Source organism: Paramisgurnus dabryanus, chromosome 20, assembly GCF_030506205.2.
Source record: "Paramisgurnus dabryanus chromosome 20, PD_genome_1.1, whole genome shotgun sequence".
Lineage (NCBI taxonomy): Eukaryota > Metazoa > Chordata > Actinopteri > Cypriniformes > Cobitidae > Paramisgurnus > Paramisgurnus dabryanus.
Window position 1 is genome coordinate 9,400,417 of NC_133356.1, and position 26,773 is coordinate 9,427,189.

The window sequence follows — 26,773 nt, forward strand, 5'->3', positions numbered from 1 at the left end:
TAGATTTTACAATCGGCCACGATTTGGATACTGCAAATGGTCAATATTTAAAGGTGCATTGTGTAACTTTTAGAAGGATATTCTAGACAGAAATGCAGTATAATACCTTACAATACCTTACTAAATTAACTGTATTGTTTTTACTACCTTAAAATGAGACGTTTTTATCTACATACACCGCGGGTCACCTTACATGGAAGTCACCATTTTGCGCCGCCATGTTTCTACAGTAGCCTTAAATGGACAAACTGCTCCATAGATATACATAATAAAGCCTAGATGTCTCGTCCGCGCTGCTGGCCAATTGAGGTTCACGTCCACACCTGGCGGCCATCTTGTCACAGTCAGCTAGCTCACTCGTAACGTTGTGGTTTAATGGTGCATGTACTTTTAAATAACCATAACTTGCTCAATTTTCAACCGATTTTCAAACTGTTTGGTTTGTTATAAACGTGAGAGATGTACTTATGACATTGCATACTTATGAATAATGTTCATGAAACATGTTCAAGCATCCAGAATTATAGCCACATTAAAAACGTTTGTAAGAAATCAAACCATTTGTAAATCTGTCAAAATTTCAGGGAGATAAAAGTATTTATGTTCGTGCAGATCACTCACCTTACATCAGGTACAACAAAACCTGCTGAAAAGCTTACCTGTGACAAGATGGCCGCCGGTGATGACGTTAGAAACTCCGCCATAAGACATCTATCCTTTATTATGTATATCTATGGTTTCGTCACTATGTTGACAATGAAGTGTTTGTCCTGTGGCGGCTACCGTAGCTTCACTAGGCGTTTCGAAAGTGAGGGGTGAGCTGTGGACTAAGCTATGTCGCTAAAAAGCTATGCACCGACCTTTAACATTTTCACTGTTTTTAAACACCTTTTACCTTTTAGCAGTTTACATCAACAGATGGGACAAATGTGTGACAGATGTCATATCATTTAAACTGTATTTATGATAATTATAAAAGAATTGGAAAAACAAAATTAAGAATAGTTTTCAATTAAATACGTTACGGCATAGGATACACTGCTAAATAAACTGATAAGTGTACATTATCAAATGTTCTGTTACACGCTGTGTGATTTTAAAAGATTAATACATTTATTACTCAATGAAATGTTACTGGATGAATCAAACCCTTATTTTAACAAATAAAGTAAAGAATGTGTGACTTGTAATAATGTAAAGAAAGTCACCTGGTAAGTCAATGTAAGTCTGCAGAGTACTGAGACACATGTAGCATAAAGCCCAGAGTTCATTGACAGAGAAAGGTTGAGAAGACTGTGAGAGCATCCCTCGCAATGAGATCCACTGAAAAATGAAATATAACACATGACCTCATAAAGATTCACTACACAGAATGTCTGACACTTAGGTAGCATGCACAACAAAGCATTTAAGCTGAGGGCCGGGTTTCAATTGTTTCCAGTAGTAGCGCTGCGCTTTTCAAAAATGGCAGCAGCTGGCGGGTTTTGTCTGTGCTGAGTGCCGGCACTCTGCATTTGGCGGCCATCTTACCACAGGCAGCTCGCTCACTCATAGCACTGAGTTTTATTGGTGCAGGTACTTATTGTACATGGCTTAATTTTCAACTGATTTTCAAATGGTTTGGTTTGTTATAAACGTCAAAGATGTACATATGACACTACGGCATGGGCGTTGGAAGCAAATAAAAAGTGAGTGGGTCCCCACGTTTGAGCATGTGTACTTCTAAAACACAATCGATTAAACAATTGCAGAGGTATGACTTTACGAATCATTTGCAAATGTACCTTGCAAATAATGTCAATGTCAATACGTGAAGACGTTCATCTCTGTAATAATCGCATGAAAAGTAATTGCAGGCTTCTGTAAAAAAAACTTTAAAATTATCCAGTGATCGTGGCACCATAATCAAAATAAACTATTTTACTGCAGTAATAATATTTTAACGAGTAGCCTACACTTTTAACTTAGGTTTAAAAGGAACCTGTGTCATTATTAAAAGAATATGCTAAACTTCTCCGTGCCTCTGCGCACAGACGCAATTCTTCTTGCATCTCTTCTCCTCATCTCCTATTTTTCTTCTGTTTCTTGAACTTGGGGCTCGAGTCCGACCTAAGGTTCGAGCTGCCTTTAAGAACAGCAAGCTTAGTTCGTTTACCGTTAATTATTAAGACTAAATGGGCAGGCAAACTCGTGAAACAGTGAAAGTAAAATAATTCGCCATAATATGGTTTTACACGTCTATAGAAAATATACTATAAATAAAGCAGTTATTAATTTTCCTAATGCATGGATGATTGAACTTTACTTCCGTTTAAAACGTTATACATTTCGCAAAGGAGGTTTTTCTGCACTTTGTTCGAACAGCAACTCAGCGACCCCTTCCTCCGCAAATGTTTTTTAAAAAGCTGAAACGGGTCAGCGCTGTAAAAAAGCAAAGGTTGGGGATCCTTGCTTTAAAGGAGTAGTCCACTTTATAGATGGGGCCCATTGACTTTCCATAGTATTTTTTTTCCTACTATAAAAAGTCAATGGACCCCATTTCTAAAGTGGACTACTCCTTTAATGGAATGGATTTTGACTAACAGCGCCTGATAAGTGAATAGACAAATGCGCTAATTTAGAGAAAAAGTGGGTGGGTCCATTATCATTGGCCTTAAAAAGTGGGTGGGTCCTGTCCCACCCACATATAATGGTTCCGACGCCCTTGCACTACGGTGAAATGACGGCAAATTCATGAAACATGTAAAGCATCCAGAATTATAGCCACGTTAATAACGTTTGTAATAAACCAAACCGTCTGAAAATTGGTAGAAAATTGAGCAAGTTATTGTCATTTAAAAGTACCTGCACCATTAAAACTCAATGCTATGAGTGAGCGAGCTGCCTGTGGTAAGATGGTCGCCAGGTGAAGACGTTAGAGACTCCGGCGTAACACACCGGTGTACACGCCCCCTCAAAGGAAAAAGCCAACTTTTTGGGAATTTAAATGTTGAAAAAGGTATGTATGGACTTATCTATCTCTGGGGTATACGGTGAATAAGCTATATTCAATAAAGTTGCCGTGTTCCTTTAAGCAGCAAGAAGAGATTTCTGTTCTTTCTAATTTAATATAAATGTTTTATCTCAAATGACATTTGAACTGCATGGAGAAAAACTGATGATGTGACTGCTGTCTCTCAGTAAATACCGTCTTATTTTAAAATAAAAAAATAATGACACGCCAGTTTTTCCCTTTTTATCTCAAAGAATGATATGATTGCATCTTACCTCATTCTGAAAGTCAACGTTGAGGCACAACATACTTCTGGTCATGTGGTTGGAACCACCCAGCTCAACATCTGCACAGATTTCCTCCTCTTCCAACTGCGATCCAGTTTGTTTGTCTGAATTGTCACTTTGAACGTTCTTGTGCACTTCAGGTTCAGGTGAGCGATCAGCTGGATCAAGAGATGGGACACCTGATTCCTCTTTCCCTGAGTCTGACTCTGAATCCGTAGATATTTGCTTTATTGTGACCCGGTGCGTTTTGCCATTCCAGCTGTTCACCACGTCCTCCTCTTCTGTGATCTCTGACAGATCCGCCAGATCCGCCACAAGCATGCTGATGGGTGCGTATGAGGAGGGACAGAACGCCGGAGGGTTGTTGGAGTCTGGGACCGAGCAGGAACGATTGAGGGCTTTCCTCGCTCTTCCTGGACTCCTCCCTTGACTCTTCCTGTGGACTGGAGAACTGTTCTGAGATCTGCTGTCTGGTGAAGGTTCAGTTGAACATCCAGACCACGAAGAACCATTACAGACCAGACCACTGCGTTTTACCAGCCACTCTTCACCATCATATGAATCAGATGAAAGGTTCCTGATTATGACACGATCAATGGCGTGATTCTCCACAGAATTTGATCTTGAGCTTTTTGGTTCCAGAAAGTGATGACGGGATTTCTCACATCCATCTGTGAATGCACAGAGAGACTTTATCATGACAAATAGTGTATAGACAATTAGTATTATTTTATTTTATTTGTTATGGGCTCATAGAAAACAATACAGCTAATTGTGTTGCTTAACTGTTTAAGTTACAATTACAAATGGGTCGGTTAAAACTGTATCAAGCCCAAGAGCAATTCTGTAGATTACATGTGAACACAAAAAGGCTATAACTCAAATCACAGCAGTCACTAAGTTTAATAAGGGTCAAAGAGCATATCATTTATTATATTTAATCATACATTTTGTAAACAATCAGTAGCAGATCTGAGAATATGAAATGACAAAAAATAAATAAAGATTAAACCCCAAATACCACAAAATACAACATTATCAGTCGACATGAAGATTTAAAGAGACCTTGAAACGCTGCTAGTGACTCTATAGACAGAACTCTTCGACCAATGGCAGAGAGTTTTCGGCAGATGTCTGTTGGTGAGACGTCACCGAGCACAACCTCTGCCCGTGAGAGTACATCCTGTTTAAAACAACACATATCGATTACAAAAAAAAACATGTCCTATTTTTCTTAAATATCTTTTTATTTAACTGCATATGATATATACAGTACTGTGCAAAAGTCTGAGGCCACCATGCAAGAATTCGATTTGTTGTTTTTGCAATGTTATAGTGATCATATATAATTGTTTCTCAGTCTCTTTAATAAAATACATCCAGAAAAAACAGGAAATGTGTATATAGTATTAAAAACTATATAAAAATGTAAACTGATGTGTCAAATTTTATGGGTAAACTCCCCTTCCACTTGAGCAATAGCAGGAAACTGCAGGATCTCTTAAACCTTAATAAAATCACATCCTAATATAATTTTTAAGAAATTACTATTTTTACTTCATTTTGCTCAAAAACGCTCAAGATGTGTTTAGTGCCAAGAGAAGTCACACTAAACACCGACGATGCCTATAATAAACATTTAGTCCTGAACATTTAGTACATATTTCCTGTATTTTCTGTTTGTATTTTAATAAAATAAAAGAGATTTTAAAGTGCATCGAGAGACATATCAACACAGCATATTAATAACACTGTTTTATTAATTTCGGTTGTTAATCTTCACAACAAGATTCCTTTGATATGAGTTCTCCATTTATTTGCACATTTAATCCTGATACACCTGAAACTATTGACCCTGATGAGAGTATTGTGAATTTTCTAAATTAGAGTTTACATTTAAAATGACCAATTGGCTTAACAAATGATAAATAAACTGTATATGTATACAATTATTTTTAACTTTTGAATTATTTTTTTTAATATTTGACACTAAAATCTTTTTTTTGGTGGTGCCAGTGAAAACCTGATCCACTGGCCCGACCAGGACAATATATAACTTTTTTTGCATTGAGCCCTTTTATGTAAGATTTTTGTAATAAAATATCCAAAACCCACTGGCACAATATTTCAAGTAGTTGTATACTTACATCATCCCAAAAGTTCCCAAGAATTTATAAATCCAGTGAAATTCCTATTTTAAATAATGGCCCTTGTCATTCACACCTATCAATGAAGTAATATCCATGCTACCCTCGGTTTCCGCTTGTAGAAACTTAACTAACAAATTGGGAAGTGGTGATTATACGCCTCTAGCATGCAGCTGTTGTTTTCTTTTTTTATTGAATACCAGTAACATCACAGCTTGCAATGCAGGCCTACACACAAGCAATTCATACACACTGTAAAAAAATGAAGATAAACAATTTCAACTTGATTTTATAAGTTGTGTCAACTTTTTACAAGCCAAAACTTAAAATAGTAGGTTGAATTGACTTGCAAAACCAAGTTGATTTAACTTCATGTTGCATATTTTTTTTATTAATACTGTAAAAAAGACTTAAGGGGCTCTGGGCTCTATCTTACACCCTGCGCAATGCAGCGCAATGCGCGACGCAAGTGACTTTTGCTAGTTTCCACCCTGCGTAATTATCATTTTCACGTTTAGCGTTTCACGTTGTTTAAATAGCAAATGCATTTGCGCCCTCTTTTGCGCCCATGGGCGTTCTGGTCTGAAAACGAGGTGTGTTTAGGCGCATTGTTGTTGGCGCGTTGCTATTTTGGGGCAACTAAAATAGACTACACCATTGACCAACAAAAACCTGGTCTAAAGTCAATGGCGCAATATATTTTTTTGTTATTTAAAGAGGGCATTAGTAATATGCGCCTAAAAACGGGACGATAAAGCGGGTTTGCTTATCACATACATGAATGCGCAGCAGCACAAAAATGCTTTTAAATATGAAAGATTAAAGGATTGAATGTAAAAGATTATTATTGAGTCTCTTGGACATAAATGAGGACTAATTATTAGACGTTAGAAGGCGCAAAGAGCTGCTTCACCTGTAGCCTGGTAAGAAAATAAATGCTTTGCTTTAAACAAATGCATCTGTTTTAAAAAAAAAATTGTAAATGCTACCTCACGGATTTATTGTATATGATGACTCTGTACCTGTGGATATGGTGAGATGAGAAACATTTTAAAGTAATGCTTAAAAAAAACTGACACTGTCCAAGTGCTGAAACGTGCGGAGAGCTGTTTTTAAATTCTTTATCTCCTGTTTGTTACAAATAAAGTATTTTTAGAGTACAAACCTTTTCTTACATACTTGTAAATTATTTTTTGATGATATTGGATAGCCATACATTTAAAGCAATTAAAAGCCTGCTTTTTTACTTCCATGACTAAAAGAAAACGGGATTTAAAGGTTTTAATAAAAAAATAACAATTGTGAAAAACAACACAATTATTTAACATTAATCTTAAACTGGGGATCTTCTTCCTCCACTTAGTTTTTCAGTTTACAAAGTCCGTCATCTAAATAGGGATTAAACATAGCGCCAGCGCAACTGGGGATGAGAGCTGAGACTATCATTGGTTTATTGCACGTTACGCCCAAAATACTTCCATTACTCATTAAAGACAATGCGCTTAGATCGTTAAAATAGGGCCCAACGTCTTTAGAAGTGACTTTGAGCTTTGATTTGAACACTTCACACAAAAAAGTAGCCACAAACCAAGTATTAAGTTCATTGCTGAAGACACAGAAACTCAGCTTTGTAAATTTGTACATTTATGTTTGTAAGTTATTGTAACTGTAAATTCACCGCCTGAAAGATTACACATACATATATACTAAAAATATTTTGCTAATATTTTGTTACTTTGTGAGCTTCTGGTGGTGTTTAGAGACAATCTGGCTCTAAGAGGATTTAACCAAGATAAAGTGGGACCAAATATAAAGTAAGAATCACTATCTTTGCTATTAGTGATAGAATAATTATAACTTTTTTTTTTCAAAAAAGCAAAGTTGAAAAAAAGCATCATTTTACAAGTGATGATATAGTTTTGAACCTCACTGTATATTTTGAAGTGATGTAGTGCAAAATTTTTTCTGAATATGAACCTGCAGTTGCGGTCGATCCTCGGGTTTCTCCATCTGCATCTGCTTCAGTAAACATCTGCCCTCTGGACTTAACTCAACCTGCAGTTCAACATCAGTGATGTAATCCAGAGCGGCAGAGAGGGTGGAGCCTAATGAGAACATGTGTCCCTGAAAAAGAGACAGAGAGAAAGAGATATTACTCAACTGTGTACAAAAATGTTGGGAACCACCCGTTTTGTTCAGATTTAATGTTCATTTAATTTATCACATATGTTACTGGTCAATGTGCTAAAGGCAAAGTAGAGCTATCAAATGTGTCTGAAAAAAAATGTTTTACAAGGATCAGAATGAAGGGGTATATTATCAAATGTTGAATGTGTCTACAAAAGTCTGTATATTACGGCAAAAATCTTCTCGTGGTCCCTGTGAAAATTAGAAGAATTATATTATCTCCATCAAAGTGTAGTTTGTAGATCATCTGGGCTGGCATACTAACTTCAAATGTGTTTCCAGTCCTCTCAAACTCTGGAGGAATAAAACACCCATCAGGATCATCTAAGGAGAAATGCACAAATTATTAAAAGCAGATTTTTACATTTTCTTAAGGGTTTTTATAAGGGTGTCTTAAATTCCTTGCTCAGTTAGTCTATCAAAAATCCAGCTGGAGAAAAGTCCAAATGCTTAATAAAATAATACACACCCTCTCGACCAGATGTTTGATATGAGTATCATCATCATCCACAGCTAAAAGTGCAAGTCGAAACACTTGTCAAAGGCTTATACTAATAATTATTTTATTGACCTGTGAATGTAAAGCCTTTATAAACAGCCTTTATGTAAATGATCAATACATTTGTGTGTTCTGACCACAACATTAATATTCCCACTGTAAATAAGACAAAGAGGAGAGTTCTGCCGCAGTGAACGCAGTCTCAATGTCTAACTAGGCCAGGGTGTGAAGAGACACAGAGGATTCATGACTCTTCCAAACACATCTGCAGAGTTTGGCTCTGTTAAATAGGTCAGACTTTCTCCTCCTGAATCTGCCACAGCATCCAGAAGCTTCTCGGCGTTACATCAGCAGAGTGACTCACCTGTGCATTTAGAGGTGGTTTCCCGGAAAGGGATTATCTTAAGCCAAGACTAGGCCTTAGTTTAATTATGAAATATAACTAGTTTTAACAAACATGCCTTACTAAAAACATTACCTGCATGCATTTTAATCCAAAACATAGGGCACTGATGTATTTTAAGATATGACAATACAAGTTGTTTTCAGTTTGGACAGCTCTTACATTTATTTTAGTCTAATCCCAGGTGGAAAAGTTAGTACAATTCAATAGTGTAATTAGGCCCTGTCCCAAATGGCGCACTTCATGTGGACTTTCGGTCTCGTGGCCTTAAATTGCGTGTCTCGCTTAGTCTACGAGTCCGTAGGGTGTCCCATCTGTCATTTTTACGCTTTGAAGTGTGCTCATCAGCGCCTCCTTTGCCCCCTTGATGCGGTCTTCAGCGAAGCCCGCACTGCAGCAGGCTTCGCGCACTTTACCAACACAGAAGTCCTTGCAAAAGGGGAATCAGACCAATCAGACGACAGAAGGGAGGAGTTCACACTGACGGGCAACTTCTCTACCTATTTTCGGTGTGATGCTCGAGTCTGTCCCAAAATACGACTCCGGTGGACCCCCGTGGACTCGTATCAAGGGTCCCTAAAGTCTGGACTACGTGATCAAAGTCATCAAAGTGTGGACTCTGAGGAGGACCACAAGTCCAGAGTGTGCCATTTGGGACAGGGCCTGAAAGTGCTTTATTTTTGCACACTAATTTTGTACTTAATATACTAAAAGTTCATCTTTTGAACTTCTTAAGATGTTTTTAAGATCATCTAAGTGTATTTCACTGTGCTATAAATTGAGACACAGTAAATATGAACTAAAATTTGCTAAAAATTTATTTAAACATGTATTTAGATACCACTTGAAGTACACTTGAACCCATCTTTGTATGAAAGTTGAGTTAAATACAAGTGTTAACTAAATACATTTTTTAATACAGAGATAGTATGTTAAAAATGCATTTTAGTTCATATTCATGGTGTCTCAAAATAGCACAGTGAAGTACACGTACTGTAGATGATCTTAACAACATCTTAAGAATTACTAAAGATGAATTTTTAGTATATTAAGTACAAAATTAGTGTGCGAAAATAAAGCACTTTAGGTACACTATGGAAGTGTACTACTTTTTCACCTGGGTGGGGACCCAATTATAGCACTTAAACATGGAAAAAGTCTCCTTTAATTTCCAAAATTATGACCGTAAATACTATAAGTTATACCACGGGGCTGCTGAATGGGGTTGAGAAATGTTCTACGGGTGTTGATTATTTTTCTGTGAACCGCACATCTGGGCGATTCTCGCGAAATTAGACTTATGAGGTGTCATGAAACATTTTGATGAAAAAAAGTAAATGCAAAGTAAGAGTATCAAAATAAGAAGCATACAGTTACAAACATCTCTTCATGTACTATTTTGCACATGATTTTAAATGACATCATACAAACCAATTTTGTAGTTTTTTCCACATTTAAGGGGGAAATTTTCATTACCGCAACGTGTCCATGACTGGATTTGGGTTCTTTGACATGGAAATATTTATAATTAAAAAATCTAAAAAATAAAAAGCTTCAGTGCATGTTATACTATAAACATTTACAGTAAAGACACATGTGGTATTTGGTGATCATTGGTAAATGTAGAGACAATAATAAGGAATATAAATGTGTCCAAGAAAAATTCCCTCAAGGAACCAACATTTAAAAAAATAGTTGTAAGGAACATAATTGACTGTGACACTCAAGATGGCTACCAGGTAAGCATTTCTTATTTTTTTCTCTAGATAAAAGTTGGTGGCTGCGTCCGAAAACTCTAAATTGCTGCCTTCTGAGGCAGCTTTCCAAGGCAGCAAGGCATCAAGGCATGTCCGAATTCAATGTTTGGTTTACTTCCTGTCTCCTGAGATACCTATGCGTGGACGTACATTAAGAATGTGATTGGTCGAGTCCGGTCGAGTTCGAAAAAATAAAATGGCGGCCAAGGACGCGACTGGACCACCAATTTAGTGTAAATAAAGGTATATTTTCACTTTTTACACCTTTTAATTGCATTTCTAGCGAGAAATTAGTATTGTAGTTTTCAAATATGTGATTAGTTATCACAAAGGCGCTCTCTGTTTAAATTTCAAACACGCTGCCTTAGAAGTGTGTCCGAAAGTCTTTCTCTGAGCTACCTTCATGCCTCCGAAGTCATTTCCTCATGAGGCAGCGAGGCAACGAGTCACTGCCTTGAGTTTTCGGACGCAGCAGAAATTATGTTTGTCATAGTACCTAGACAACTTTTTAGTTCTCATTACCAAAACATGAGTTTGTGAATGCATATATTTAATGTTATATCATGTTGCGGTAATATAAATCTAAAAAATGTAAATTATTCTACAGGAATTATTATTTAAATCCTCTAAAAATAATGCTTATATAGTAAGTTCAGACCTTAATATTATACGGCAAAAATAAAAATCGGCTTCATGGTTTTTTTTTTAAACCTGATGCTGGACACCTTCTAAACCTGGATTTCATGAGAATCACCCATCTAACCTGTCAAATGTCTTAAAATAACTACCAGAGCAATGTTTGTGGTTACCATTGTATAAGTGAAATAATTGAGCCCGGTCCTCTGAATTAATTTGGGTGTGCGGTATTCTCGAATAATTCAACGACCTTGTTGTCAATTATTTCTTACCTAATTACTATTCATATGATTCTGACTGCACACAAAAAAACAGATAAATATGAAAAATCTTCTTTCACAGTTTTTTTTAATTCAAAAAAGCTCATTTTCAATTGAAAACTTTTATGTGGCAAATTTTTCAGGTGATATTTCAATAAATAAAGACAAATAATGACTAATATGAGTCTCTGACTCACCGTTCAGCTGTTCCATGAAACAAACATTGCCATGAGCGTTGAATGCCAGCGTGTCGGGTGTTACGCAAAGGCTGCGATAGAGTGGCAAGAGGGCGATGTTTTGCAGAGAATATATACACTCCACACACACCGCCCATAATTCCTGTTCTGATAGACCACAGTCTCTCAAACACAAAATATCAGCCAGAGAAACGTTCTCCTGAGACAAAAAAGACAATATGATCAATTCACTTACATTTGGGGTTTAACATACAACTTGAGCTTCTCTTATTTAATGTTTTCTCACTACAGAAAAGTAAAACATAGTAAAATAACTGAAAGATTAACCAAACCTGGTTTGTGTTTTCCCTACATGATGCAAACAGCATCTTGTGTGTTTCAATGAAAAAAAGGAAACCTCTTTTAATGGCCTACAGTATTTACTCCAATGAATCATTCAAGGGATCAGAAAAGGCGGATTTTCCCACCACAAACTTCCACAATGATATCACTGGATTGGTCCATCACCGTGCAAAATTCACATCCATGGGGAACTTGTGTTAGCAGCTGTCTAAAGCACAGCTGTGTGTACTGTGTTTTCCTTTCCCTGAGGTTAGTTTCAAATCTAAACTATATTTACTAGGAGTGGTGTTGTGTGAAGGTTTAGCAGGGTGATTTATTACTGTTTCCTGTCTTAAAAAACACCTCTAATGCTTAACACATATTCATTATAAACAAGACTTAACACAGGAACAGGAAGCACATAAAAAATAATGTTTGCAATTCTGTCGGGTAACGGCATAACTTGTTTAATACCAACAAAAGTAATTTCTGAGAGGAAACTCAATATTGATATTGTGTCAGTGATGAAAGGCACAGTTTTAACTAAAGCCTAATGTGCTTACATTATGTTTATCCTATAATTGTTCTGCTCTGTGTACTTTCAGTAGGCTAAACATCCTCATATATACACTGGGATTTCAAAACACCTGTCAAGTTAGGTCATATGTGTGGTCCCCATAACACTGACTTTTTTTGACCAGTCTGTGCTGATAAAGACACAACTGTAACACAGTAACCAGACAGGCTAGAACAAATACACAACATTATAACTGTTAACACAATACATGACTAATCTGCCATGTCAACGAAACCAGAGCACGCGCGCACACATTCACACTTCCCTAGATATATTTCTCTGTGAACATCAGGATATGTGAGGTAATTATAAAACATGTGTTCTTCTCGCCAAACCCCAAAGTTAACCCAGAGAAATCTCACAGGTCTCAGATCAGCGGCACGAGTCAAACAATTAAGAACAAACAGGAACACAGGAAAAGTGTTTATCCACAGGATTACAATCTTCACTTGTATCGCATTCAGTCGTATTACACATTAAAAATAGATTGTAACGTTAGTACCATAGCAAATCGAGCTATTAGGCACCACCGTTCAGCTACATGTGATGTTGTCATGGGAGCAACGCGAAAGAGCCAGTGTACCTGTCAATCAGGTGTCAATCAATCAATCTCACCTCATCCTCGAGCAGTGGAGGAAGACGATCAACTTCCGTGCGTTTTTTCTTCTCCTCCTCCTCTCCATCATCATCATCCAGGTCAACTGCAGCAATCCCGATTGATCCCATGATGCTTCAGGATAAAGTCACTCGTGGACTGCTAAAGCTTTACGATTCTCTCCAGCGGTCTCCTAGTAACGCTCGTTTCACGCCGCTGCGCGTGGTGACGTTTTGGAGCGTGGATCCTGAAGCGTGACGTGAGTTTTGAGAACTAAGCGGCTCTGATCCGCACTGCGGAGAAAGCAAAGTAATACTAATCCATGAGTTTACTAACTGTGCTGTCATGGTAACCACACGCGTGGATTACACGCGCATCTGACGCCCGTCTCACTAGTACAGTCGCCACTAATACTTTCCCAAGGCCAATTTATACTGCATGAAAAGGAAAAAACATGCGCAGTTAGCACTAGCAAATTAATCGACCAGAAATTTACTAAGGTCTCGTAACAATGTCTATGGTTTATCATGGTATTTTTAGGCTGGTTAATACAAATGGTAATCAATCTGCAAAAACATAGTTAGTATACTATTTTAATACCATGGTTAGTAACCTCTAACACAACGGTCTACCAAGTGAGCTACAGGAAAACCTGTATTTTTATCATTAAAAAAATATATAGCAAATATATATTTACCTGTTCCTGGAGGTGTGAGCAACATATTAGAAAACCATGTGCGTTTAGGTTTTATTGTCATTAGTTTTTAAGTTGTCTTAAACATATTTTCAGCAATCATATAATTTCTGTAGGCAGTACTGGAACATGGGGTTTGATGCTGAACATTAAAATAATCTGTTGTAATAAATCATGTAACCAGTAGATGGCGATATCTCACTGATCAGAATCCATCACTGATCAACAGCTTATAAAACAATGCAAGAGGCATAAATGCTTTTATATTCAGATTTTTTCAGTGTTACACATTAAAGATTTATGTGGATTTAACATGGATTGAATGCCAAGCATGAGAATAAGATTAGACATGGGTGCTTTGAACAGATATCTCTATTATTATTTATAAATACACAGTAATGTAAAGAGAAAAAAAAATAACCAGGTCATTATATTCACAGATGTCCTCATAATGAAGACTGACCGTATGATTCTCTTTCTGTATTTTTCTTCATCATTTCATATTTCTCAATGTTCCCTAAAAACAGTCAGAGATGTTCTGATGTTCTCTTGGTCTTGATACACAAATACTTGAATTCTTTGGGGGAAATACATTTATTTACGCTGACGTAGAATAAGTGCATGTTGGCCTCTGCTATAACACATTTTACCACTGAGAAATAATACAGACATCACCAACATACTGTGCTGCTGTTGGATTTAAGCTCTCTTAAAGGGACAGTTCACATGTTTAAAAAACAAAAAAATATAATTAACTCATCCTGATGTTGTTCCAGAAATGTCTTCTTCTATGAATTAAAAAAGGAGAACATTTTACGTCCAGGCTGCTCAAAATAATACTCCAAATCATAAGCATACTGTAAAAAAATCATTGTTGCACTTAAATTTATAAGTTGAATCAACTTGAAATGACATTTTATAATGTTTGTTTTTAAAGCTCTCAATGTGCCCCACCTCCTGTTATTCCGAATCTTTCAAAGATGGTGTCACGTTTCCGGCTGATATCAGAAATCTGGAGCTACAACAATGTATGGTATGTGGAAAATAATGTGTTTTTTAACCATAAACCATGCAAACCCATCGTATTATACAAAAAACACAAAATAAAGTTTTTTTTTAGAAATGATACAGTGCTCTTTAATACTTAGCAGTTGTTGTGACATTTTTGTGTATTTTATATATTTCTTGTTGTAGGCTTTCATTTATTTATCTTTTTGTCTTTATAGTTTTGTTTTTATTGGAAATCACATTGGTTCACCTTGAGTGTTGTAAAGGGCTGTTTAAATAAATAAACTTTCTTAACTAGTGAGTTGCTATAAATTATATATTTTTTTTTTATTTATAGCTACTCACCAGACAAAAAAAGTTCAAATTAATTGTACGTTTATTAAACTTAAAAAGTTAAGTACAAAAATGTTTTTCTTTACAGTGCACACTGTAAAAAGTGAAAAGTTGGATCAACTTAAAATATTACTTCAACTAGTAGCAATTTTTATTTTTTTAACTTAAGTGTTACCAATTGAAGCAATATTTTAAGTTGATCCAACCTTTCATTTTTACAGTGCATATATCAAAACATTTGGTGAAACTTTGTTTTTTTAAAATAATCTATACAAGTAACAGTCATTTTTTGTGGACCAAATAAAAATGGAGATACGAGATAAACTCTACTCACCCACATTATACTCTAAAATTACAGAACATCATTTTATTCTGTTTTATAATTTGATATTTAATCTTGGAGAACCCACAGGGTCAAATTTGGCCGCTGTTAATTGCTGCTACCCAAAATCTTCTTGGGTTATCCAGGGTCAAGTTAAAACTTACTCGGCTTGTTCCGTTTTGTGTCGTGAATACAAACAGAAACTGAAAAAAAATGATAAAGAAATCAGACGCATGTTTTTGATACAGAATTGAGTTATAATTGTTTCTCTCTCAAAACTTTCTTAATTCATCCTCCAACAAATCTCACAGTGTAATTCCAAAGATACCAAAATGCATTAAACCAAACACACTTACAAATAAAACAACTCAGATACTGAGCAATAAACCAGCTGGAGAATTTTTCTCCTCCTTCATAAAAATGTTTCATATCCAACATCTTCATTATCACTTCATTTAAATATCATCATACATTATTAATAATCTCAATCTGTGGTGCATGGGAACACATGAGCCTAAAAACAACTGATGGGTACTCATTGTGGAATCAATAGCAAAACCAAGACATCAAATCTGAGAGTGACATTTTAAATGAAAATCATCATAAAATAAACCTAATTTCTGCTTCTCTGTCCAACTGTGACAAACTCTTGCTTTCACGAAAGAAATCTTTTACATCTATTCTTTGAAAGATATACTGATAATGTTAACAAAGAAAATGGTCAATAACACATGCTCTTGTCACATTTAACCCCAAAATAAAAAAACGATATACATATATTTGACCAAAATATCATTGCTATTCTCTTTAAGACCATTACATTTCCATGGCCATATTTACAAAAATATAACGTGGTGCGATTTTTATAAAAAAAACTGCACAATTTAAATAGGCTACCTGTTAGCATTAACATTACTCTGTTATAAAAGATGTGTTCAAATGTTGTGAAAATAATGTCAAATCAATGAACCTCTAATTATGCAAAAGATATTTCCAAGTTTCTTTTTCATTTTGGGGTAAAATATGACAAAGACATTTGGTTCACTCCAGTAATCGCTCTTTAAAACACGAAGTGACACAGACAACAATAGCTCCATGACAGTTTATAATATAACCATTTGACTTCAGATCAATATATTAGATTACACTCAGTTGTTTTATTCAGCCATGACTAGTTTACTAGTGCACATAACTAGTTTTTCTTTAGCAGTGTGTGACATTAAACATACCTGCCTTTACTACAGCTGTTCACCAATGAATCATAATCAAACGACTGTTCTCTATCCTGCTAGTACCAGTTGACACAAAAATTATGTTCTTGTACAAACATCTCTGTGATGACAGAACAGTAATTTACCGTAGTAACAGCAAAGAATTGGCACAGATCTGTAACAGAACAACTATAGAGAGGCTGTTGCTCTGTTCCAAAATCTACTGAGCTGCCTCGCTGTCTACTGACTCAACAAATCCACATCTCCTAAATCTAAAACACTAAAACTGAAACCCTCAGCGACCCTCAATGACACATGAAAAGCCTTCTACATGCGAAAAACACAGAATATATGAATCACAGCCAATTCCTGTAATGTTTGACATCAGCATTGTGCTAAAAACAATGCAATCTTACGTCAATTTGTAAATATTTTACGAGGTGGCTAATTTGTACTAATTCATACAACCACATTTTTACACTGTAAAAAAGATTTGTTGGTTCAAGTTAAAAAAGTAAGTTACGTGGCTGCCTTTAAATTTTGAGTTAATTCAACCTAAAAATATTAACTGACACAATGTTTTACACATTTTTTTTAGTTAAAGAGGACATTTCACAAGACCAGATTACAAATGTGAAGTTTTAATTCAAAATACCATATACATAATTTATCACAGCACTTTGTGTGAGCAATACTGTGCAGTTTTTGGGTGTGTCCCTATAAATGCAAATGAGCTGCTGGGGTTGGATATTGCAGATTAAGGGGCCGTATTATCCCCTTATGACATCACAAAGGGAGCCAAATTCCAATGACCTATTTTTTCACATGCTTGCATAGAATGTTTTACCAAAACTAAGTTACTGGGTTGATCTTTTTCATATTTTCTAGGTTGATAGAAGCACTGGGGACCCAATTTTAGCACTTGGAAAGTCAGATTTTCATGATATGTCCCCTTTAACTAATATTTTTTTAGATTGAATTTATTCTGAACTTTAACTGTGGGTTCACACCAGCCGCGTTCGAGGTGTCAAATTCGGGTCTAGTTTGTCGCTTGAACATTTTGAGTTTACTCACTTCGCGAGTGAAATTCTAGTCATCAAGACATTCACGTGGAAATTCGCGTCATGGGAGGGGCTTCTGCGACTCCGCTTGCTTTCTGTAATCATGTCACTACTAGAGTAGCCCCAGATTGGTTAATGCAGCGCGTTTTTTCCGCCAAAGTTCAAATTTTTCAACTTGCACGTTTCCCGCGGCAATGCTCAATTCGCGCCATTCGCGTGAATGAGCCGGAAACGCGTCTACCACACTGCGCTAAATGCCTCATTTGCGCCACGAGACCTCCAGAATCGCGTCAATGTGTCTTCACATTGACTTAACATTGAAATCACTCGCGCTTGACGCCTCTACTGCTTACTTTTTAAGTTGAACCAACAAATCTTTTTTTTACAATGGACGTTTTTGTAATTTGTATGATGTGGCTAAAAAGGCTGTAAAAACAGCACACACAAATACTGAATAAAAGTGCATTTTCAATATATAAATCATTTTCTAATGACATATTACTGATTTACAGATCACATTACTAAATAAAAATAAATAATTATGATAAACATTTCTTTTATTGTGTCCACCACTTCACTTTTTTCCAAAATGAATAACTTTGATCATAGGCGGAGTTTTGCCTTTGTGCTTGGGGGGCACCTATCTGCAAACAAGGGTACTGCAATACTTTGAGATTAGTGAGAGAGTGCGGCTTCATGGATTTTAAAATGAATCAAACCAATTTAGAGTCAAGTTCCTCAATCTACCTATTAAAATATTAAGATAAGACAAATAAAATATGAATTCTCATATTTCTATTTCATTAATAGCTCAGACAAAATCATAATTGACTCCCCCCCAAAACTCTGCCTATGACTTTGAGTCAACAGAATTTTTCTTTCCATCTTTCACAAAAAGAGTGAACAAAAATGTTTTCTATGCAGCTGGCTAGGTTTTGGAACAGAGTTTTGTATGTTTGTTTACATTACACGTTTTAACAGCTGAACAGAGGTCAGACAGAAGCAGGCCTTTTTTGTGTATTACTAAGTTTTAACTAGTTGGTATTCACAGTATATATCAAGCATGTTCAGCTAATGAACCACGAATGTTTAGGTTGCTGGTGACTTTTCTAAATGTACTTTTTGTGTTTTCCCCCCAGTACTTACAAATAATTTGGACATTTGTGTGACTGTCAAATACGCCTATAAAAATAAATATGGCAAATCCTTTGAAATACTTTCTTCACATAAACTTGATTGCGATTGCATAAACTCAGACATACGATATTCTTATGCACAAACACACACTACAGCAATGTTTGTTACCTGTAATGATACTCGTACCTGCTCGGTACAAACACGCTGGCCGTGTATACACTGATGTACTGGGAGTGACAACTGAATTTAAACATAGGATTAAATCTCCAAAACGGTCATTGTGTGTGTGTGTGTGTGTGTGTGTGTGTGTGTGCGTGCGTGTGCAGCATACAGGAGTCACTCCCAAGCAATGTTTCACCATCTATAACCATCAAACATGGATTTAATAATTACATAAGTGAATCAGGCACTACAACACTAAAACAATACTATTAGCAAACTGTTCCTGTATAGCTCAATGGTAGAGCATTGCAAAAGGTCATGGGTTTGAACCCAAGGAACTCACATATTGATTAAAATGTTTAAATTGATTCATGGATTAAAGCATCTGCCAAATGCATGAATGGAAATGTAATGTAGAGATGTGGCAATCGTATTAAGCAGCAGTGTGTACACGGCCAGTCAATGTGTGCTCCAAATCTGATGCTTGTGTTTCATTTGTAAGATTTAAGGAATCGATGCCAACATCCTGTACAATGATGAATGCTGAAAAGAGTTCATAAAACTTGTGACGGTACAACAAGTTCCTTTTTTAATTCCTAGTGTTGGAAGTTAAGTTCATTGCACTTAAACTACACAGTAGTTTCATTTCTCCAAGGTCCGGTGCGTATATTCCCTGTTGTATCAGCAGGATAAATCAGACCCTCATTCACGCTTCCTTTCAGAATTCCGTTCTGATTGCGCAGATTGATGGATTGTCTGCGAGGATGCAGCTCAATGGGAGCGTGATGCGGTGCCATTAATTCATCCTCTGCTATCTTCCCACAGCTGCAAAGGAAAGTGCCAGTCTCGCCCGCCTCTGGCTGGCAAAGGGCCGGACCCAGAAGCTCGTCCTTGGCGCAGCACACGTGCTGATGGCATAGCGCTGCGTGGCAAACTGGAGCCTCGTGGTGGCAAAGGTGGTGCCCTTCGTGCGCCAGATGGCAGACGTGGCCCTGGCGCTCATGCAGGCTGTGCGGGCTGTTGGTGCGTGAGCTGTGGGCGCTACCTCCATCTGCGCTAGACGAAGTGATGTGGAAGGATAACTCCCTGTCGCCGGCCCGGTGGCAGCCCTGGTGTCTCGCCTTAGTCCTGGAGGGCTTTAAGCAGCGATGGAGGTGCACGGCGGGCCGGTAACCTTCTGGGTCCGCGTGAAGCAGCACGCGAGGGCTCGCCTCGTCCTCCAGGAGCTGCTGAGTGTGCAGAACGGTGCAGCAGGGTGAAACCGGCGACAGGCAGGTCATGTGATTCTGTCCGCTCCGCTTACAAAGGCCACCGGAGCCTCTGCAATGCGAGTGACTTAGTATCGATTTCCCTGGACAAGGTGAATCTGGATGGCAGTGGCTTAGGGTGTCGCCGTTAACATTGACTTTGGGGCGCCCGTGGATGTGTCCGTGACCTTGGCAAGCTTTGGGTCGTCTACCAGGGCAACACGAGCACCAGCAGTGCCACACGTCATCGCGTTTGGCGCAGTGGTGGATAAGGATGAATAAACCGAGTGTGACGGAAAACGCCCCGTACAGGCAACTAAAGATCATGTCCAGAAAATGACCCTGCGATACGGCCAAGGCGCCGAACGTCCATGTCGCCATGAACAAAAACAGCGTGAAGGCAGCAGTCCGCAGCTGGGCCTTAAATGAGTGCTCATTTACCAACAGACAAGGGTTAATGAGCCCAGGACAGCCTTCATGGCAGCGTCCTCCATCACTTCCCGGAGCTTCTGGCTCCCCCTGATGGTGACAGTGTGTAACGTCTGCCAGTCTCTGCTGCTCTTCTGTAACCGTCTTCAGCTCATATTTCCTCTCAGGGTGTTTGCGCAGCTGAATGAAGGTACAGAGGAAATAAATACAGGTCACCAGTACGATGAAGGCGACGGGCGCGTAAAACGCACCTAAACTGGGTTCCCATGCCATCCAACAACTGCAAGCACAAAATAAAACACATTGATCAGATATTTGTGTTATTTTTCAATAAACAGATCATTTAAAAACTAGCTCTTTTGAAGTGCATAACGGTTGTGTTAAATTGTAACAATGTATTTGTGAAAGTATCTGTGTATTGTTTGATTTCATTTCTTTTGATGTTTGTAAAAATAACTTGTGACTATTTTATCCATGTCCATAGCTTAGCATCCAAAATAATTTTCTTCTGGACAAATTATATTAATTATTAATTAAAGTCATTTGGTGTGATATGTGTTATATGTGAAACAAAGTGTTTGTGAAGGAAAGATGTTGCTTACAATGGTGTCTGTTCACCGCTGCCATAGTTCTCAGTGTTGATGGCTGCCGTGATACCACAGATAATGATGGGAACTCCTTCACTGACTAAATAAAACCTGCCAACACAAACACAAAAATATAAAATATACAAACTGTTTTCATCTATTTTATAAGTACAGATGATAACCCCCTACACACTTTTTACACTAATTTAAGGCACTGAACGTATGTATATATACTGTACCTCAAGTTTTTAAGTTTTATTTTAATATATGTGAGCCGTGCTGGTAAACTGAATCGAACGGAGCACATTTTTTTTAAAAATGTGTTATTTATATTTAAACCTTCTCTATTAAATAGACTTCAAAACGATGTATGATTCGTTGGAATCTGAGAAAAAAATGACAGAGCTACACCTTTTTTAAAGTTGATTTTGAGTCCATTTTGAGAAAAATCAAGTTAAAAGATCTTTGAAGGTTCAAAAACAAAATCTAATCTAATAGATTTGGCACACACAAGGTCAAAAACAATATTTACAGGAAAAATATATGTTCAACGTTTTTCTTTTTTTATTGTTTGATTCACATCGAGACTTTAAGATCTACTGTAATGCAAGGATCTAATATTATTAATTATTATTATTATTAAACCTTTATTTTACCAGGAAAGAAAGCACATTGAGATTAAAAATCTCTTTTACAAGAGCGTCCTGCCCAAGATTGACAGATACAAGCACGTTTGAGTTTAAACAAATAACATCAACAATACATGCATATATACACACACAGCAAATACATCAAATTTCAGTATCAATATAAAACTAGTTAAAACATCTACAGCCCGATGTTTCATTCTCCAAATCATGTTAAAGTTTTTTAAAAGTGTCCAACTGAGTGTCCTCAGATTTATAGCACTTTGCAAACAAAATATAATGTTACATATCAGATATTTCCCCCCAACAATTAACAAAAACAGATATTTTTTAAACTCAAATTCTGTGTATTTGTGTATATATTGGGGTCTGTGCACACGTTGGTTCCGTCAGTCAACGTGAGAAAATTCGTTTTCTAGTCTTTTTACTCTTTAACATCAAGCAAATCCTGCACTTTATTTTTTAAATTCCTGCCTGTTTTAAAACCGAAACCAAAATGTCATGCACATGTGGATGCACACATCTTTGGAATTGATTTAACTCTTTCCCCGCCATTGACCAGTTATCTCGTCAATTAAGAGAAAACATTTGCATAAAAAACGTGTTCCTGATTAATTGTTGTTAATCTGCAATACCGCGATTATCCACTCATTCAATTAATAAAAAAACTGAAGCCAAAACGTTATTTACTAATTTTAAACTCTGTGTATGTTTTGATAATCGTTCGTGATAATCTGATCTCTAACAAAATTCCTTCACAAAAATGCTATTATTTCAGTGTAATGGAAATTTATTCTTTATGGATTTAGTGTTTTTGTATTTGTATTCTTTATTTTATGATTTCTCTGTTATGTCTGGCATGATATTTTTATATGCGTGGGTTGAAGTCTAAAGAGCAGGAACTTAAACAGGATGTCTACTCAAGCTAGTGCAATTGTTTTTTTTTATAGATGTGAAGATGTGCTCAGGAAACTAATGTTTGATCTGCTTAGATACAGCAGACAAGTAAAATAATTTTTAAGCACCCAGAAGGGCCTAGGAACAACAGCTAATAAGGAGTTGTTTTGATAGAATAGCATAGGGGGGTGGTACAAACTTAATGTCAGTATATAATGGGAGGAGTTGAGTTTTTCTTCACTTCTTCGCATATCGTTTCACTGTCGGTATGCGTTGAGTCCATGTACAAGTAAATAAATCATCTCTGATGGACAGATCCTGGTATTAGTATTATTTTTCCACGACATCAGCTTTTTGCTAAAACAATTGTATTTTTAAAGAAAAATACCCATATATAAGAGTTTATAAGCAGAGAAAAAAATATAGATAGGATAAAAAGTTTTTTTCCCGTTTTGTTTGTTTTTGTTTATTTATTGTTTGTTTGAAAGCAGAGGGTCAGTTCTTTCATTTGATATATTTGTATGTTTATATATTTTTAGAAGAAAATTTTCCTAGGAGGCATTTTGTGAAACTTGTGAAAAAAAAATGCTGCCGGGCAACTTTTCAAAAAATGGCTGGCAGGGAATGAGTTAAGAATTTAGGACGGTAACTTTACACCTCTCAGAAAACTTACAAATAAATATAATTTTAAATGTTTAATAGGTAGACGAGGGGTTAACATACTTATTTTTACTAACCTTAATTTTCACCAAAATCAATATACTTTCTTTAGGCTTTAGCTCAAAATTAGACCGTACACATTCTTACTCATTTTGCCAGCATGGGTCACATATATTTTGTGCCTTTCTGCACATACTGTACATTTGCACTCATCCATACTCTGTACACTACTGCATACATTTTATTATACTTAATTTGTGTGTATGTATAGATGACAATGAATTTTTTTTTTTAGATCAACACATCATCTGAAACTGAAGAAATAAGCTTTCCATTGGTGTATCTGAGGGTGCAAAATAAAAAAGAAATTGCCTTTAAAGTTGTCTAAATGAAGTCGATCATTTTGACCCATACAATGTATAGTTGGCTAATGCTACAAACGGCAACTTATGACTGGTTTTGTGGTCCAGTGTCACACGTGTGTGAATTTCTAAGGAAATAGCTACAATTTAGTTGTACAGAGGGGCAATGATAGTAAAGGCATTCTATTCTATTCTATTCTATTCTAAAGAATGCGGCATGTTTTACGAGAGATTTGTGTTTTGTCTATCAAGGCACAACCAGCAAGACAAAATGAGAAATACCAACAAAAAGTAATATGAGAAACTTGTCGCAGTCTACAGCTAGAAACCCAAATACACAAACATGAGAGTATGTAGACACAGTTAGTGTTTTTCTGTCTGTCCCAATTGCTCTCCACAGTGTAACATACACATAAGTTAGTGTAATTATCACACTGTTAGAACAATTAAACAGAGTCTCAGTGTGTTTCTCTGTGGTTTGGGAGAGATTAAAGCAGCCACCCTCTGTGTAGAGACATATGAGTACAGTCGAAACATACCGCATCATTCATGAAATTATCCAACATTTTCAGCTTTCATATTCAGAGCTACGATTTATATGATTCAGTATCTAACTCTCTAAGGCTACAAATTTGACATAAAGATCCACTTTCAGTTCAAACACAACTTTATTGCACAATGACTGCAATTATTACATCAAACAAAGCTAATGTCATTTAAATCTTACAGTCATAAAGATCTCTCGACAAAAAACAGATTTAGAAAATCCTCAGGGCTGAAATGTACCGCAAGTCTCTCTGTCTGTCATGTGATAAAACCAACCGATAAAACAGAAAAAGCATAAAAATTATTAGAATACCTGAAAATATTGACCTTTTTTGCATCTAAATCATTGCTCTGAGCACAACAATTATCAGATGGAGTACAGTTTTTATCCACTTTTAACTTCAATATTTGTTTTATCCACCTTTTGCAGCAATTACAGCAGCACATCCCTTTGGCATGGTGTCAATATTTCCTCAGTAATGTTATCCCATGCCTTCTGCAACTCAAGCCAAGGCTTTCCTTTGAAAGTACAAGTGCAGTTTATTTTCCAACTTGCCCCAAATTTGCTTGATGGGGTTAAGGTCCAGACTTTTTTGGAGGTGGTAACGAAAATTACCTAAATCTCCAATGGCTCTATTTTATGGCTTATTGTGCATAATGATGATTTTGTAGATACATAATGGCCATCATAAGGAGGTTCAGGTCATTTTCCTTACTGGCCCCCTCAGGTGACTTTAATAAGATGAAAGTGTCCGACAAATAAATGTATAAATAGAGGATTGTGTCAGGACTCTGTGTCTGACTCGTGACTGATGAGAGAAATAATATCTGCAGTCGTGAGTGTTAATGTGACCTATTTAAACACAATAAACCCAAACATTCATGAGAAAAATACCAGATTAATCACGAACAAGCTGCAGTCATCTGAGAACAAGACAATACATTGCCAACAGCTCAGTTAAACCTACGAAATATTAAAGAAATCTTTCAACCAAAACTAATATTCTATCATCAGATATTCACCCTAGTGTCATTTCAATTTATACTGAAATATCATCAACATTCAGATGAATCAAATCTTAAGTTTTCTTCCATAGCAAAAAGTTTTCTGTTTCAAATGACTGGAATGTTAATATGATGAAATAGCCATTGCTAGAACTTAAAAACGAAAAATAAGAACACTATAGCTAAACGCAGAGGCTTTTTTTTGTGATTTTTGCGGCAAAAATCCTTGATCTTGCAGCATGTTTCCTAAAAAAATGCGATGGAATATGCGGTAATATTTATGCAATTTTATGCAATGAAATTGCGGGAACTTGCAAAAACTGCGAGACCTTGCAAAAACTGTTTGCAGCTTTTCAATGATGTTTACGTCACATAATCACGTCACTTCATAACGTTCCCATGGCAAAAGGGGACATGGCTGCGCTTGTGTGAAGTAAATGTAAAAAAATTTTTACTTTCTGCTAAGATGTATGTGATTTTTGCTACAAAAATGCGGGGATTATAAAAACATGCAAGCCCCGCATATTTTGCGCACAGAAATCAGAAATTTATGCTGTGTAAGTGCGTCGTATTTGAAAAAATGCATCCCCCGCATATATATGCGGACTTTGGCTGATTATGCGTTAAATCATGCGATCACATCGCATCTTTCTGGAGGGACTGGATAAAAGAAAAGGCCGACTTTACTCGCAAAGCATTCAAGTGTGTAATACGAAAAAGGTTACAAAAATTAATTATGTGCTTGTCCAGATACACGTTACTCTCTGATATTATCTATTTTCCCTCCCTACGTGTGTCTGACTGATTGCCAAAGTCTAAATAGAGTTTTTTAGCTATGTAAACCACAGCAGAAACAGATCTGAAACGTGTGGATCTTCACTGGAGAGGTTCATATTAACAAAACCATATCCCCTAAAATCCAGTGTCAAATGCACACCAGCTTATTCATTATGCATTCAGAATAATCTAACGTCTCAATGAAATGATGTGATGTCTTGTACCTCAGCATGGGAGATTTGGCAGGTTGAGATGGAGGAAGATCTCCATCTTGTGCTTGCTGTGCTTTCCTTGTCACCTGTTTGTAGATGTTTCGTGCAGTCACACCCAACCAGAGTATAGTGGATAGAGAGGAGAAATGCAGCACCACACCCACCTGAGACACAAGCATACACACATACAGTTTAACACATAAAGGTCAACACTAATAAACACTAATATGAATGTGATATTGTTATCTGATGTTATTGATATCTATCTAAACTATCTAAATTAGCTGGATGTGTAAACGACATAAAACACTTATGGCCAGTAACTTCTTTCTTTAAATTTCCTTAAATCTGGTTAAGGTATATACAGCGGGGGAAAGAAGTATTAAATAAAGTGTATTCAATAATTCCCTGTGTCAATTCACTTTATTTATTATGACTCAACTTGTATACTTAAATGGTCAGATTTTCTTGTATGAATTCAATATTTGGCTTGATGGATACATCTGGTGGAAATTTTGTGTTAATAGCCCAGTTAGAAATCCCCTTTTCTTATAAAAATGCTGATGTGTCAAATACTTATTTTCCCCGCTGTATTTTTACACTAAAAACAAAGTTAAG

General features: G+C 36.5%; 2 protein-coding genes across 7 annotated transcripts in view; both read right to left on the minus strand.

Moving 5' to 3' along the window:
* The window catches only part of kndc1 (kinase non-catalytic C-lobe domain containing 1), a 56,749-nt gene extending 43,056 nt beyond the window's left edge, over positions 1-13,693 (minus strand). For all 6 annotated transcript variants that reach the window (XR_010546992.2, XR_010546991.2, XM_065296266.1 and 3 more), the window contains exons 1-8: positions 13,556-13,693; positions 12,879-13,151; positions 11,366-11,564; positions 7,879-7,937; positions 7,404-7,550; positions 4,345-4,462; positions 3,268-3,950; positions 1,209-1,323 (exon numbers count right to left, since the gene is read on the minus strand). Coding sequence is in view for 4 of the 6 variants with exons in the window: in XM_065296266.1 (XP_065152338.1) it covers positions 1,209-1,323; positions 3,268-3,950; positions 4,345-4,462; positions 7,404-7,550; positions 7,879-7,937; positions 11,366-11,564; positions 12,879-12,989 (1,432 nt within the window). In the remaining 2 variants the exon portion in view is untranslated. The remainder of the gene's footprint in view (positions 1-1,208; positions 1,324-3,267; positions 3,951-4,344; positions 4,463-7,403; positions 7,551-7,878; positions 7,938-11,365; positions 11,565-12,878; positions 13,152-13,555) is intronic.
* A 1,801-nt stretch (positions 13,694-15,494) lies between these two features.
* Positions 15,495-26,773, minus strand: part of adgra1b (adhesion G protein-coupled receptor A1b) — a 93,547-nt gene continuing 82,268 nt past the window's right edge. The window contains exons 17-19 of the mRNA XM_065296269.2: positions 26,168-26,319; positions 21,065-21,160; positions 15,495-20,742 (exon numbers count right to left, since the gene is read on the minus strand). Of these exons, the coding sequence (XP_065152341.1) occupies positions 19,416-20,742; positions 21,065-21,160; positions 26,168-26,319 (1,575 nt within the window). The 3' untranslated portion in view covers positions 15,495-19,415. The remainder of the gene's footprint in view (positions 20,743-21,064; positions 21,161-26,167; positions 26,320-26,773) is intronic.